Here is a 14,272-nt window from a genome sequence, read left to right as displayed (position 1 = left end):
CTGCAACTTCATCTCCACAATGCGAGTAATTTGTACCACAAGGGAGAGAATAAAATGTGTTGGAAATCAAAGGGATATTTAAAAAACAGCATTGTTTGCCTTTTGAAACTAGTCTTTTGATCTTCCTTCCCAAAGGGCAAAAACATTTAATCCCAGATGTCCCTGAGGAAACCATTAGTGAGCAAATAATACGGCTGACCGTAAGACTTTCCGATAGCAATATTCACAACTGCACATTCTTCACAGATTTCCATTTTACTTCACTAAGGAATCATAATACCAACCATCTGACAGTAGCACTGTATTTAGAAAACATGTAAACTTCTTTAATCAGATTTTGACCTGTGTTAAACTTTATTTTTTAACCCAATACCCCAAAATGTTGATGTAACCTTGGCCTATATTGTTCCCAAGCAGGGGAAAAAAATATCCTATTGGCTTCTATTGAGAATTGCAGAGTAGAAGTAGATCTCTGTATCGTAAGGAAAGGTGGAAAATTACACTGATGCAAGTCTCCTGCAAACAAAGTCTGAAAGTTTGCAGGAGAGTTGCATCATATTTTCAAAGACTTCACAGGACAGAATCAAAATGGACCCACTGATTTGTTAAGGATTCATCTCGCTAGAAAAAGTTAATGAAAGGATAAGAGAGTCTTCTTGTGTGTGTCGGCGCAAGTATGGGCAGGAATGTGTGAGTGATCTTATTCTGCCTTTAGTTTACCGAGGCGTCTTCCACATCACTGACTCGATTGCCTAGAGACCTGGATCTTGGAAAAACACAAGATAATTGTCACACTTAATTATCTTGAATGCAAAATGTCTCTATTGCTCACACCAGAGAGGCTGCTGGGTTATTACTCTTAACATTCCTGAGGCCAATGGGCAAGATACTACAATCTTTCATCAGTGAATCATGCAGTTTTAACCTAGTATTAGTGGTACTTTGTATATTTTGTTTATCAATGTGGGGGGGAAAGGTGTTATTTTTAAGACTTTTAAATATAGCCATTCTTGTACATCACTGTTAGAGTTAATTTTAGCACATTTTTATGTATTTATGTATTCATTTTCACAGAAACACAGATTAAACATGGAGAACAGTAACTTTCCACTTGAATGTCCCCTACTGTCTGGACACGTCCGGGGGGTTGTTTACAGGGTGTCTCTCTCCAGTGGAGTCGTCTACCATAGAAACAGATGTGGAACAAAAGACAGTGATCAAAAGAAAAAAGGAAACGATTCATAAATTAAAAATGAAATCGGCAGACCTCTGGTCAGGCTAGACTGAATATGGAAAATTCTGGAAGGCTGAAGAGGCAACGTGATAAGATAGAGTAGGCCTGTCAGATGATAATAATAGTGGAGAGGGGGATACAAAGACCAATTGAGAGAGCAGGAATGGGGGAAGGGCTGGAGTGGAATGTGGAAGAGAAAATGTGTGTGTTCGGGGAAGGAGAGGTAACAGAGGTACAGTAAATAAGACGGAAATAGTGTGTTGAGGAATGTCTAGGGTGTGGGTTTGTGCTCTGCTTTTGTGTTTGTGTTTTTCAGCTGCCGACTTCCGCAACAAGGATTGAGAACTTGTTTATCTATTGAAAAGTGCGAGGGGAATGCAGAAGTTCTCGGGGAAAGTGACATGTGTTGGCGGCCAAGAGTGCATTTACAGAAGAGGGATGTTGTCTGTTTGTAAGGGTTCACGGATCGGGGGAGGGGAAGCCAATTAGCCGGGAGTGTAGCAAATAAGTCTTGAGGTTCTGCATGTGTGGAGACAATCGCAGAATGGGGTAGGATGGAGATTTGACTTGAGTTGAACTTGAGAGATGCATACAGGCCTACGGGTCTTCAGTGCACTTTCTTTAGGCAACCTGTAGCTCTCAGATTGTCCTAACGTGAGGTTTTTTTTGGGATTGGTAGCTATACTCATGCTAAGTGGCCACACATTATAGCTCGTAAAATTAGTAAAGGTAAAAAACAAAAACTGTTTATTAAGCTGTATTCCAGTAAAACAGCCCTTAGCATGTTACTAGTCAAAGTTTTGTTTATTGTAATGCTAGGATAATCATTGATTTAGTTGCACTGTAACAATATTTGTTCTAATTTTTTTTTTGAGCCGTTAAAAGTGAGTCCATTATTTATGCATGGCTTACTTGCACAGTACCCTCAAACTTGTGAAAGTTAAAAAGTCATGTTATATGGCGCAATATAACACTCTCAACATGTTCATAAGTCATATATTTGATGTAGTTAACATGGACCACAAGTAGCTAGAGTAAAAATGGTCTCTACTGCTTTACATGCTGAGAACATTCATATTGCCCTGGCAGGTCTGGTCCAGATACAAAATCAGATGTAAAGAATTTCAGTAATTAGAATGGGTGTGATGTATACATTTCAATTTAAGATAACCAGAACTGGAAATTCAACATGCAAAACTTTCCACTTTCCTTGATTAGAGGTTTGGAATTCCCACTAGGAAACAAAACTTGTTCCTTTATGTTCACTTATTGTGCAATATCATCTATACAAGTTGCACAAGCACTGCATTGTCACTGTGGTTACAGTGTGTGATCCCTAATCTCACTAGTTAGTAAAACTACGATACAAGCATAGGGAAGAAGTCGTCTTTTCTGATCTGATGGCCCTCGATCATTTCCAACTGCTAATTTGACTCAACCTCCATTTAAATGAGAAACAAATGTTTTATAACTGAAGTCGGTCTGATCCTCAAAAAGCTCTCTTCACTTCTTTTAGTCAGAAATCAAAAGGAAAATGCTTTTAGAGTTCTTTCAGTCCTGCCTATTGAAATATCTAAATTGTTCTTACTTGATTTCCAGATTCCAATCATGAGTGTGAAGCCAGTAAAAACCTGTTTCTCTCTGTGCATCGTGGTGACGCTCACAGCAAGGAACTAATTGTACCTTATTTCCTTACATAACATCTGCATTAAATCCATATTTAATCAGATACACACTGTGCTTCATTAAAGGCTTAGTTCAGTACTGCTTTTAGGTGAAAGTAGTCATTAAAAAATGTGGTCATCTGACTTTAAATTACTGAATGGTCACTATTAAGTCTGCATATACAAACAAACACAATCTTCCCATGTACGAGTCTCGAGAAAGGAGTGGTGGCATTGGAAAACTTGTTACCTATCAATATAATTTAGTAAATAATATATAGGCTTGCAGTCATACAGACATTTGTTTTGTTTACAGGCTGACTTTTGTATGAAAACAGCAAAACACTTACAGGGACTTAACTCACAGCTGTTACCTGTTATAGCTGCTACCAGCTTTTTCGCTTGAAACTGAAAAGAAAGAAATGTGCATATATGTATAATTTTATTTCAGTGGTTGAGGTTTCATAGAAAACCCAGAGCATCTCTTCACATTGCCACATGTGCAGGAAATGAAACTATAGCAACCCAGGAGATGTCCTGTAATTTATGATGTGAGGTCACAGTTTTTGTTTTCTGGTGAACACAAGGGGAAACTGAGGCTATGGTGACCTGTTTAAAGCACTCCGTCACCTGGTACTTTCGGCCCTTTTTGTCTTGGACGGGGTGGGTGGGTGGGGGGGATTTGTAATTGGTTTCTTTCATTTGTACTTTTTCTTGCTTCAAAAGCAGCAGTCCTAAAACAGGAGGGTACAGTACAGGGGAATTAAAACACATCCAGAAATGTCGTTAATTTATTCATATCTCTGTTTGAAGTGTTCCTGCACTGACTTCATTGTTAACAGGCCTGTCTGGCACTGTTTTTCACATTTCTTTTGAATGGCAATTTAATCAGTTATAGTCTAGACATGACACAGTCCACCCAGGCACCCACTCACAGTATAAGCAGGGTATCAGTCCTAGAATGTTACATCAGTGTTAAGAAAAAGGGAATTTATAAGTATTTGCACTTCGTGTATACTTTCATAACAAACAGAATTTAAAGGTGTATTGATCTCATTAGGAAAACAAGAATCAAACCTAATAAATATTTTTAAAGGTCCCTACTGTGCATAAACACACCCTCCTTATTTTTATGCATGTAACTACTCTCGTACTGTGACAAGTCATTCAGCCCTGCGTATAATGAATCCTCTTAGTTTCTAGTGGAAACATCAGATAAGTGAACTTCCAGTTGTTATTGTTATTCCTGCCTGAGCCCCAAGTGGAGTGCTTTATTGGTGAAGAATCAAACTGCGTCAGTGGATGCAGGGTTGTGGGTGGGATGAGTCAAGAGCATTCAAGCCTGTAATAGGAATTTCAGACGTCAGAATTGTTAACCTGATAGTCTCCATATGCTGGGCAGGGTTGTTCCAACATATAGTTCGTTGCTTTGAAGGATTTGCGAGTGCTGGGATGAGATGTCTATGTATTAAGGATTAAGGAAAGCTCAACAAAAACACTTTTAAAAGTGGATGTCACAGCTGAAGGTTAATTTGAGCTTTACCTCAATGGTTATTTTTAGACAGTCAAGTAGACAAGAAAGGAGGGGTTTAATGTATAAGATGTGTGGAGAAATATAGCTCATAAATATAGCTCTTAATGGGTTGACATGTTCAAATGTGGTAAATGCTTGTTCCAGGCAGGTACATTAGCTTCTAAAAGCAGTTGTTCTCAATGTTCACGCATTAAGCATTCACAAGCAACAGGTTAATTGTATCCATTTGCATGAGCGGGTGCATCTCATGTTTTTTAAAGAGCGGAAAAAGGAGTGTGTGCCTGCGTGCTTGTGTGAGTGGGTGAGGAGGGTGCTTAGTTTTCAATTGCCCGGTGCTCAATTATTTACTGGCTGTCCTCGTTTCCTGATGAGATTAAACTGTCTTACTGAATGTCACTGCATGGAAAATACAAGTTCCCCTGTCAGCTGATCAGAAAAGGCCTTAGAAATAAGATTTTCATCAGGTTTTCATGCTTGCACTCCAGTTACTGAAAAGTTAAAATCAGGATAATTTAAAAAAAAAAAAAAAAAAAAAAAAAAAGAGAGAGAGAGAGTTCTGTGAAACTAACTTATTGTGTAGGACAAGGGTTTGTAAGTTATTTTACATATATGAATGGCTACTATGGATACTATGTCACAACTTTATTGGGTTCACATGGAAGATGAAAAAATAGATGCATATATTTGCTGTTGTGTTTTCCCTTTTTCAACTTCTTAAAATAGCCACCAGAGTTGAACACATTTTAAATATGTGTCCTTCATATTGAGTTCTTAATACAGGCAACAAATCCTTCTTCTGGAATTGCTCAGCTGTGGTACGGTCACATGATCCCTTCTTCAGGATTTACTATAATCCTGCCCTGGGTGTTGACAGGGGGTATTGCCACTTGACATCACTAATTTAAATTGATTATAAGAGAGAGTCTTGCTTTGCCTAACTTAACCCTTTCTTCTGACACCAAAAGCCATTTACAAGCTTCAGGTGTCTCTTGTTCACTATCCTAAAGTAGATTTGAGTCCACCTGTAAAGACTGCTGTATTTTGTTGACTCCCATACCTGGCGTAGTTGCTTTCTTTGTGTAAATAAAGATTTCAGTCTGATATAATTTAATCCACCTCACTATTAGACTGTCAGTGTTACAGTGCGTGTGCCTATTGAGGGGGAGGGCTTCCCTTTTTTTTTGTTTACAAATTACTTTTTTTAAATCAAGAAATCCAAACCATAGATATTTTTTTCTTTTGTTCAGTACAATACTTCATATCGCAGTATTTCTAATCTGTGGAATGTGTACGTCACACTTTTTACCACAGCTGTAGGCCTCTACCAAGTTTTGATTACTTGTATTGCTCAGAGCGGCTGTGTTTTGTGTTTTTAGAAGCTGGAAGGTGAATGTGAAATGGGTCCTTGATATATTTCTAGGCTAGATCACAAGCGACACTTTACAGATGCGTGAGGCGGTTGAACATTTGCATGATAACCTCACTGAATGCAAACTTCGAAGGTGCAACATATTGAGCGTACAATGGAAACTGCTGGGCACTTATCTACATCTATTTATATGGAAAAGAGAAGCTGTAGATCAGAGCAAGTGGAAAAATCTTGGGGAGGCCTTCATCCAGCAGTGGATCGATATAGGCTGATGATGACGGTGATGATAAACAAAAAACACTTCATTAAACACTTCAGAATTGTTGCACACACAAAAATCAGCAATGAAAAAGGTACACAGGTACAGCAATTCAAAATTTAATTTGGACATATCATTACAATTGTGTCAAGAACTATAGGAGGAATGAAAAAAAAATAAAGTAGAAAAAAAACCAAGACCAGCTGAGATGGAAAACTACGACAACCGTAAAAATCCCCCATTCGAGGCAGTACCGAAAAATAGGAACTGTTGACTAGTACCGTTTCACCATGTAATGAACAGCTCTGATGATAGATTATCATCGTAGAGCCTTTATTTTTAAATCTAGCTGTACACAGATTTAGAAGGTTGAATAATAATAATAAAAAAGGGTCAAACAATAACATGCCTATAGAAAGGATTTCTTTACACACAGAAGGCCTGTGAACAATAGAGCTCTCTAGATACACACCCCGAGGATATTCTTAGTCTTGATTTCTTCGTTATGTTTTTGTATTTTGTGCTTACTGCTTTGACAGTCAATCCTGGACGATGTAGTCATTTCAAGATATTGGTGTTGCTCTTCTGAATGCTATTTCTAATTATGTGCCGGACTAATGTTACTCCCGCAATGGTATCGTTAGACACCGAGGATTAGGGGATCCCCCCGCTAGATATTTTTCTGAGGTCTGGAGAAGGGGAATAAAGTTGCTAAGCATAGCTCCAGAAATGAAGAGCAAGCATGCGTGGTTAAATTCTCATGTTTCAGACTGCAGCGCCTCACTGATACATGTTGAAATCTTGGAGAACACATACAGATGACCTTTTCACTTCATTTAATGATTTGTCATGTATTGACACGTATGAAACTACATTCTACATCACAACGAAGTTCTAGAATAACCCATTTTCAAAAGATACAGAACTTGTTTTAGGTTCATTAGCCAGAATAGTCTACTTATTCACCAGCTATCTGATAGTACACACAAGATTAGATACTAACATTTGACAATGAGTAGGACAAGCACGTATTGTGAAGTTGTGTAAAAAATGTAATGTTATGGGGAACAGTGGATTTACAACCATACGAGCAGTTTCCTTAGATGCTGGTTGCAGTCGGGACCTTGTCTGACCAGGTATAATTACTGGAGGTGTCATTTTCCATTAGGTATGCTCTAAAGATGGTATTTGATGCATTGCAGTTCATCGGCCTGTAGTAATTCGCTCTCACCACAGAGCTACTTTGAATGGAAATAGGGGGCAGCACTACGGAAGTTTCCAGATTTCTGGTCATTAACAATTATCACACTACATTTTATACTTGAGTAGCCTTTCAACAGACATCTCACATAGTCCTTTGAAGAAAAAAAAAAAAAATCCTGCAAAAGCAAAACTGTAGATTACTTTCACAGGTTGAGTGCAAGACTGTTTTAGTATGGATTATATACACATACTGCCATCCTTCAAGCCGTTTGTCATCACACTTTAAATAGCACTCCAGCAAAACCAAAACGACCTAGAGACTGACAAGATGAAGGCTCACTAGTTAAGCAGGGAACTTGAATAATGTAATTCAACAATCCTGGAATGCCAGCCATGAAAGCCATGTTTATAGCCTTGAAGGGGAAGTTAAATTGGGTGGGGTCCCTAAAGAAACTACAGTGTAGATTACAGACATTGACAGCCAAGGACTACAATTCCGAGTAGATCTTTAGGCAACCATTTAATTACCCTTCCTCTGTAATCAGTCTACAGTTGCCTTGAATGAATAGAGAAAAGTCATAAATCCACAGAGACATCATTCATTGCACATGTTTTAATTTTGCAGAACTTTAAATATACCGTAAAGAAAGCAACCACTTAAATCATGAAAATTGAAACATTTACATCGTAAATTAGGAGGAAAACAAAGGACATGTATGCACTTATACATGCTGGAATAAAGGTTTAAATTGATTACTCAATGGCGTGGAAAAAAAAAAAAAATAGAAATAAATAGTTATTTTTTCTTACAAAGTGGTCTCGAGAAGGTCCCCCTTCCCCCACACAGGACAGGATTTACAGAATACTGGATATTAAAATCCCCAACATTTGGAATCTACCCACAACCACTAGCAAGTGCAGGTGCATTTTTCAGCACTTAATTGCTGATTTATAGGAACCCAAAGCGGGTCACTCGACTGAGAAGGAGAACCCGACCAAGACCAATTCACTAGGTTGTGGCAATTACACAGAGCAATGGTTTGGCTAGTATTGGTCTAATCCGAACAGTCGTCTACAGCGGGCAGCTATAATCCCAATCATATGGGGTGGTGGTAGCAAAGCAAAATATAGGTAGTTATGATCGTTTACAAAAATAGACTTCACATAAAAGACTATTCAAATTGTACATTAGGGTCTCAAACACTGATTAGTTGGGGAAATAGTTCATTGGCAAAGACATCATCCCAAGGGCTGTCTGAGCACAGAGGGGAGGACATATTACTGAAGGGAGAAGGGGATCGTTCGTATCCGGAGTCGCTGTACGCATCTATCAGGCAAGATGACTTTTCGGGGTTGCTGGGAGACACCGAGGTGAGGAAGTCGTTGACCTTCAACTCCGAGATCAGCTCCACTTCCTCAGGCTCGTCCTTGACCTCCACGGGCTCCACTTCTACCACTTCCTCCACCGCCAAGGAAACCTCCTCAATCTTCACTTCGGGGATGCTCTCTTCGTTCTGCTCCACGCACACCACCTCTTCTAAAGGCTTCGTATAGATGTGGTCGAAGTGGATCAGTTCATTAATGGCTTCCAGCTTAACTGATGGGGACCCCACAGATGGAGAGGGGGAGGCAGGTACTGAATCCAGCCCGTCCTCTCCCAGCTGCGGCAGCTCCTTGGATTCCAAGTCGCTGCACTTGAGGAACATTTCTGGGTCAAGGATGTCCAGAATGCCAAGCAAGATATCAGACTGCGGAGAAAGAAGGGGCATCAGAATAGGAGAAGCAGAGAGGAACAAAACCAAACGAGGCATTGTATTAAAGCTTGATCATGTAATTGCTTGTAATCTTGACCAAGATATTTAAACGGGCACATGCAAGATAGTGTCCCTTTACTTTGCTAGTCAGACATACTGGCTGAGAGACTATTGATCTACAGCAATCAGGGATGATACCAATTCTCTTTATTGACTCACCCTTAGATAGCTTTGTTACCAGACCAAGCCGGCTCAATTACTGTCCTCCTCCATAGCTACTAGTTATCTGCTGCTGAACAGTCTTGCAAATTAGTTAAAAGATTAGAACGTCAAATTGTCCTTTCAGCATCATTTTCACACTGTGGTTCAGAGGCAGGGAAACTCACCTCAGTGTCTGTAGAGTTAGGACTGTCAGTATCCATGTGGAGTTCTTCAGATTTGGGGACGTCTGGGCCTGCACCTGCTGCGGAGGCACACGTAGCCTGAGTGCTGCGGACTCAGAAGACCCGGTCACCAAACTGACCTCATCCACCCTGGACTGCAATACCTGAACCTGCAGAGCAACACAGAAAAGAAAGGTGGGTTAAATACACACTCCAGAGTCTCAAAGTCCTTTCCCCCCCCACAAAGGATTAAACCACATCCCTGATCAGAACAGATTAAGCCAAGGACTGTACCTTCTCCTTGGCTTCTAGGGTGTCCAACCCCAGCCTCTGGCGCAGTTCCTCGTTTTCGGTTAACAACCCATGCGTCTTTTCACGCAATAGTCTGTTTTCAATGTGAAGTTTCTGATTCTGTGGGAGGATATTAAAACCATTTAGAATCCTTCCCTGCAATCTAATTCTGGCCTTTATTTACATTAGTGGATACCACACAGTTTATAGATCTAGAAACTTCAATCAAAAGATGTGGTGCATGCTCAGATTTTTTTTTTTTTTTTTTATGCAGTTCTACCTAGCACATATGCAATCATAACTTGGCATTTGCAACAACTTTATTCATGCATACAACAATTCAAATTGGGATTCGACCCATTAGGGTTTCACCAGTTCTGCATTGATTTAAACTAGAAATTGAAATTACCTCCAACTCAAGATCCAAAACCTGCTGCTCCAATTCACCCATTTTGGCCTTTTTTCGGTCTCTGGCGGTCTGGGCGGCTACTCTGTTTTTGAGTTTCCTGTACAAAGGGGGAACAGAGGGGTTGGTCATTCATTTTGCCGACAGACCTTGTTCTCCTGCTGCCGATCACACTTAAAGGGGCGGTTGCGCAACCCGCCGCCATGTTGCCACGCAGGCACAGCCGGATCCGCAAACCCCTCCGCTGTGTAAGCCGGGAGTCAGAGCCAGATCGTTACGGGAAATTGAGATGCGATCGCAAACAATAACTGATCGACAGCAGTTGCAAATAATAATCAATATCCTAGCGATACAAAATGCGTTGCCACATAGGATGGACTGAAAGAACACCGTAGACCATACAGTAGCGGCTGCACACCCTCCCCTTTAAGAACGTCACATTTTAGGATTCACCGTTTAAAATACAATGGGAGGAGGATTTAAAAAGAGTATATATACACATTATGCTGACCTCCGAAGTGCTTTTTCTTCGGGGCTCAAGTGTGTGAGCCGTTGCCTTTTCCGATGGGGCTGCCCGGATCCGTTTGAATCCGAATCGGAGGAAGCCGGAGTCCCGGATGACGGCAACATGACCGAAATGGACCGGCTGAAGCCCCCGTGAGAGCCGGCGGACGGTGCTGTCTGTTTCCCGGAGATTAACAGCACCTTGTGGGCGCCTCCCGCTCCTGCTGTCACAACCACCATGCCGTATCCCCCGGTGGATCTGAATCAGAGCCGCTGTCGATGAACTGGGGGTGAAATAATGTCACGGCTTGCTTTCTCCCCGCAGTTCCTCCTCCGCTGACAGCTACGCGATATTAAAAGCCAGTTCCTGTTGCCTGCCCTTTCTACTGTCGTGTAACGACCCGATTGGCCAGTAGGCGCGGTGACGTCAACACGGCCTGGCCAGCGATTGGCTACGCAGCTGATGAAATTTACATCACAGTGGCATCAGACGTGTTGACGAGGCTGAGGATGAAGTTGTTTTTGCCCGAGGAGGAGAGAGGTGCTTCCCAGGTTATGTTGGTACTATACGTATTAAATAACATTAAAACTGTTTTAGTCACCAGATAACAAGCTTTAATATTAATGTGTCCCGAAGCAGACATGCATCGAGTAAGTTGCAGCTGAGAGTTATTAATATCCTTGTTTTGCAAAGACGTCTACACGACTTTCAAAAACAGCATGAACTGACACTTGTTGTCTTCTGCTGAGTGACATATTAGCATTTATTTTTCGTTGTGCAACGACGGGAAGAAGTTGGTTAACTTACTATTATGTAAACGGGCTGTTTCTATAATGTGCAACAGTGAAGGTGTTACATTGCACTAGAGACAATGCAATGGCAATGACCATCAGTAAACTGACACACTTCACACGCCAGGCCCAGCTCTGCATTCAGATGAGACGGCTTCATGGTGGTTTTGGCTCACAGCACACACCACCCTTATCTATTGTGTTATTTGCTGTGAATATTTTTATGACATGTTGATCTAAGATGGCTTGTATTAAAACTGTCCTCCCACTTGAATCAATACAATTGATGTTGTCTAGACTCTTGCATTGTATTTCATCATTGACCATGTGGGTCTCATTAGAATTCAAGCACAATACATTTGCATGCATATTCTGAAAAGGGAGTTTGATACTTTATTGCACTTGAGTTTTGATGGAAGTTTAATGGAAATATTACAGCACCACAATGATACACATTTTGATGTTATAATCCTACTAAGTGTGTTTTAATACTAGGTCTAATAGATAATTACTCCTTTAGTTTAAAAACTTGTAGATGTGAGTACAATGGGATCTGTTCCAATATACATTTCATTTATCATGTAGGTGTGAGGATCATTTTACAGTCTGACTGTGCTTAAATTGAGAGTCCGTTAAGAAATACATAATTAAGTTGTGTTGTAATTACTGAAATATGAAATGTATACAGTATATATATATAATTATAAATATACAGGCTGCATACAGCACAATGTAGATCTTAAAAACGTTATAATACATAATCAAAATCTGTTTAATATATTCATTTTCATGACATGCATATTATATAGTATATTCATTTCATCATTGTCTGAAGTGCTCTGATTCTTGGCTATATGTTCCCCTATGTCATTTAATTGCACAAACCTGTCTGTAGCCCCTTCCTGACTAAAAATACCCCCCACTAAACATCTGAAGTTTTAGTTTTGAGTTGCTGTTTCATATTATTTACATAGTGCTCTCACAGTTCTCCCGCCTGTTGACTTTAATGTGTGATTTGATGCAGTTTAGATGTTGCTGGTTTCTTTTAAAATGAGATCTGTGCTCTCTATGTGTGGGAAAACATAGGCCAGACGAGCGTCTGGGTGAGACAATGCCCGAGCTACAGTGGGCCATGCCACTCTGGGTTTCTGTGTACGATTGCTTCATGCTCTTCGATGCAATGTCATGAAACCGGTGGCGACACGTTCAAATGAGTATAACAGCAGCATCCTCTTCTGCAACCCTTATCTTCTCAACACAGAATTTCATCATTTTATTTTTAAAAGAGTGTAACCACATGCAGGCGGCTGAGATGCCACAGTAGTGATTAGCAAGCAGCAAAGTAGTGTGTGTGGGAAGCCTAAATCCCCTTCCCCCTCCCCCAGGTTTCTAAGTAGTAGCACTCCTGTTTCAAAGTTAAATATAAGCAACTTTTAAAATATATATATATATATATATATATATATATATAATATCATAACAAATCATATTCAGATGTGGTATTATCTTTCAACATACTGAAACCCCAAACTGAAAGTCCGATTTTCGCAGGTGCAAATTCAGTTTTAAAAGCACATTTCTCCTTTCATGTGTCGTTCAAACTTTCATCGTGCATAAAAAGATTGTGAAAATCTGGGTTGTTTTTTAAAGATATATTTATAGCCCCATACACTGTTTGAAGGTGTTCAACATTTTGTTTTTATCTTTTAGGACTGTTTTAAAATCCGCCACCATCGCCAACTGCCTTGAAAGTCATTCTGGACTTTTTCAGCCAGGAAGAACAATGAGCTAAGAGTTTTCTCCATTTAGATCTGCGGGGATTTCGTTCCCAGTCCCCTCTGTTGAACAGTATGCCAGAGCACAGCAAATTCCCCTACAGGTCAGTGTCCAGTCCACACTCTCTGTACAGTACGGATTTATGTCATGTGTTACTGTAACAGATAATGTGAAACCCACCGGTAACAAAATATATTAAGTCAGTGACTAATTTAACCTGGAATCTTGCCTTGTTAAATGAGCCAGCTTCCCTTATAGTCCAACAAAATAACAAAACATACTGTATTTTCTTACTGGTTTCTAATTTAAAGTATGAAACAAATGCTGATCCTTATTCATTCAATGTGTTTCCAAATTATTACTTTTATTTTTTGGTATCTGGACAGCTGCTGTGAAAAGTGCAAACAGCGCCTGTTTACATTCCCATGGAAGACTGTGTCGACGTTTAAAAAGAGACGAGCAGAACAGCAGGGCTGCCTGTTCAGTCAATATTGACATGTTTTAGCTGGAAACAGGATGTAGCGCATTGCTGTTTCTATGTGTGCAGTTGTAAATGCCCTGGAGGAAAGGTTTTGCATTATCTATAATTTCAGGGTGATGCAAAACATTTGGCTAATCTTAATGAGTAAATTAAAGGCCTCCCTTAGCTTCGGCACCCCCAACATCAAGTTGTAATTTGAGTATCTGATGGTAGGTATGATTAAGATCGAGGTAAAAATCCTCTCACAAACAAAAAGCTTTCCTAAAGTACCGGTTTTATATTATGTGATATAGGGGTGTGGCAACTTTGTCGTCTAAGTCTTCATTTATTCTTCCATGACATGGACATTTATATATGTGTGTTACACAGATGAAGGTAGAAATGGTCTCAGTTACATTTAGGATGTTTTAACTTTTTACATAGTTTGTACAGTAATTTAGCTGCATTTCATTGTGGTCTGGATGAAGGTTAGGATTAGAGTGAAGTGAAGTTGGGCTCCCATGAAGGCTAGGTTTGAGTTTCTACTAAGTGAACTGGACTGGGTGTACATTTGTATGTGTGTAGCTTGAAATTTTAGTATTGACTACTTAGACGTCTTCGAACTAAGGGCCAGATTGTTTCC

The 14,272-nt window shown here is 40.0% G+C and overlaps 1 protein-coding gene and 1 long non-coding RNA gene across 5 annotated transcripts in view; one reads left to right on the top strand and one right to left on the bottom strand.

Moving 5' to 3' along the window:
• Positions 1–7,861: 7,861 nt before the first annotated feature.
• xbp1 (X-box binding protein 1) lies at positions 7,862–10,953 on the bottom strand. Its single transcript, XM_066688719.1, is given in 6 exon segments — positions 7,862–9,011; positions 9,404–9,511; positions 9,514–9,570; positions 9,695–9,811; positions 10,101–10,197; positions 10,609–10,953. Coding segments are annotated over 6 exon segments (1,164 nt in total). The 5' UTR covers positions 10,842–10,953; the 3' UTR covers positions 7,862–8,459.
• Positions 10,954–11,041: 88 nt separating this feature from the next.
• Positions 11,042–14,272, top strand: part of LOC136712265 (uncharacterized) — a 28,169-nt gene continuing 24,938 nt past the window's right edge. Inside the window, exons 1-2 of one of the 4 annotated variants that reach the window (XR_010804814.1) lie at positions 11,042–11,142; positions 13,104–13,272. This is a non-coding gene — a long non-coding RNA (uncharacterized LOC136712265). Of the gene's footprint in view, positions 11,253–13,103; positions 13,273–14,272 lie in introns of all 4 variants that reach the window. The other 3 variants (XR_010804813.1, XR_010804812.1, XR_010804811.1) reach the window with 3 other exon arrangements.

Source organism: Amia ocellicauda, chromosome 17 (genome assembly GCF_036373705.1).
Source record: "Amia ocellicauda isolate fAmiCal2 chromosome 17, fAmiCal2.hap1, whole genome shotgun sequence".
Lineage (NCBI taxonomy): Eukaryota > Metazoa > Chordata > Actinopteri > Amiiformes > Amiidae > Amia > Amia ocellicauda.
The sequence above is the reverse complement of the archived record's forward strand: the minus strand, read 5'-3'. Positions and strand labels throughout refer to the sequence as shown.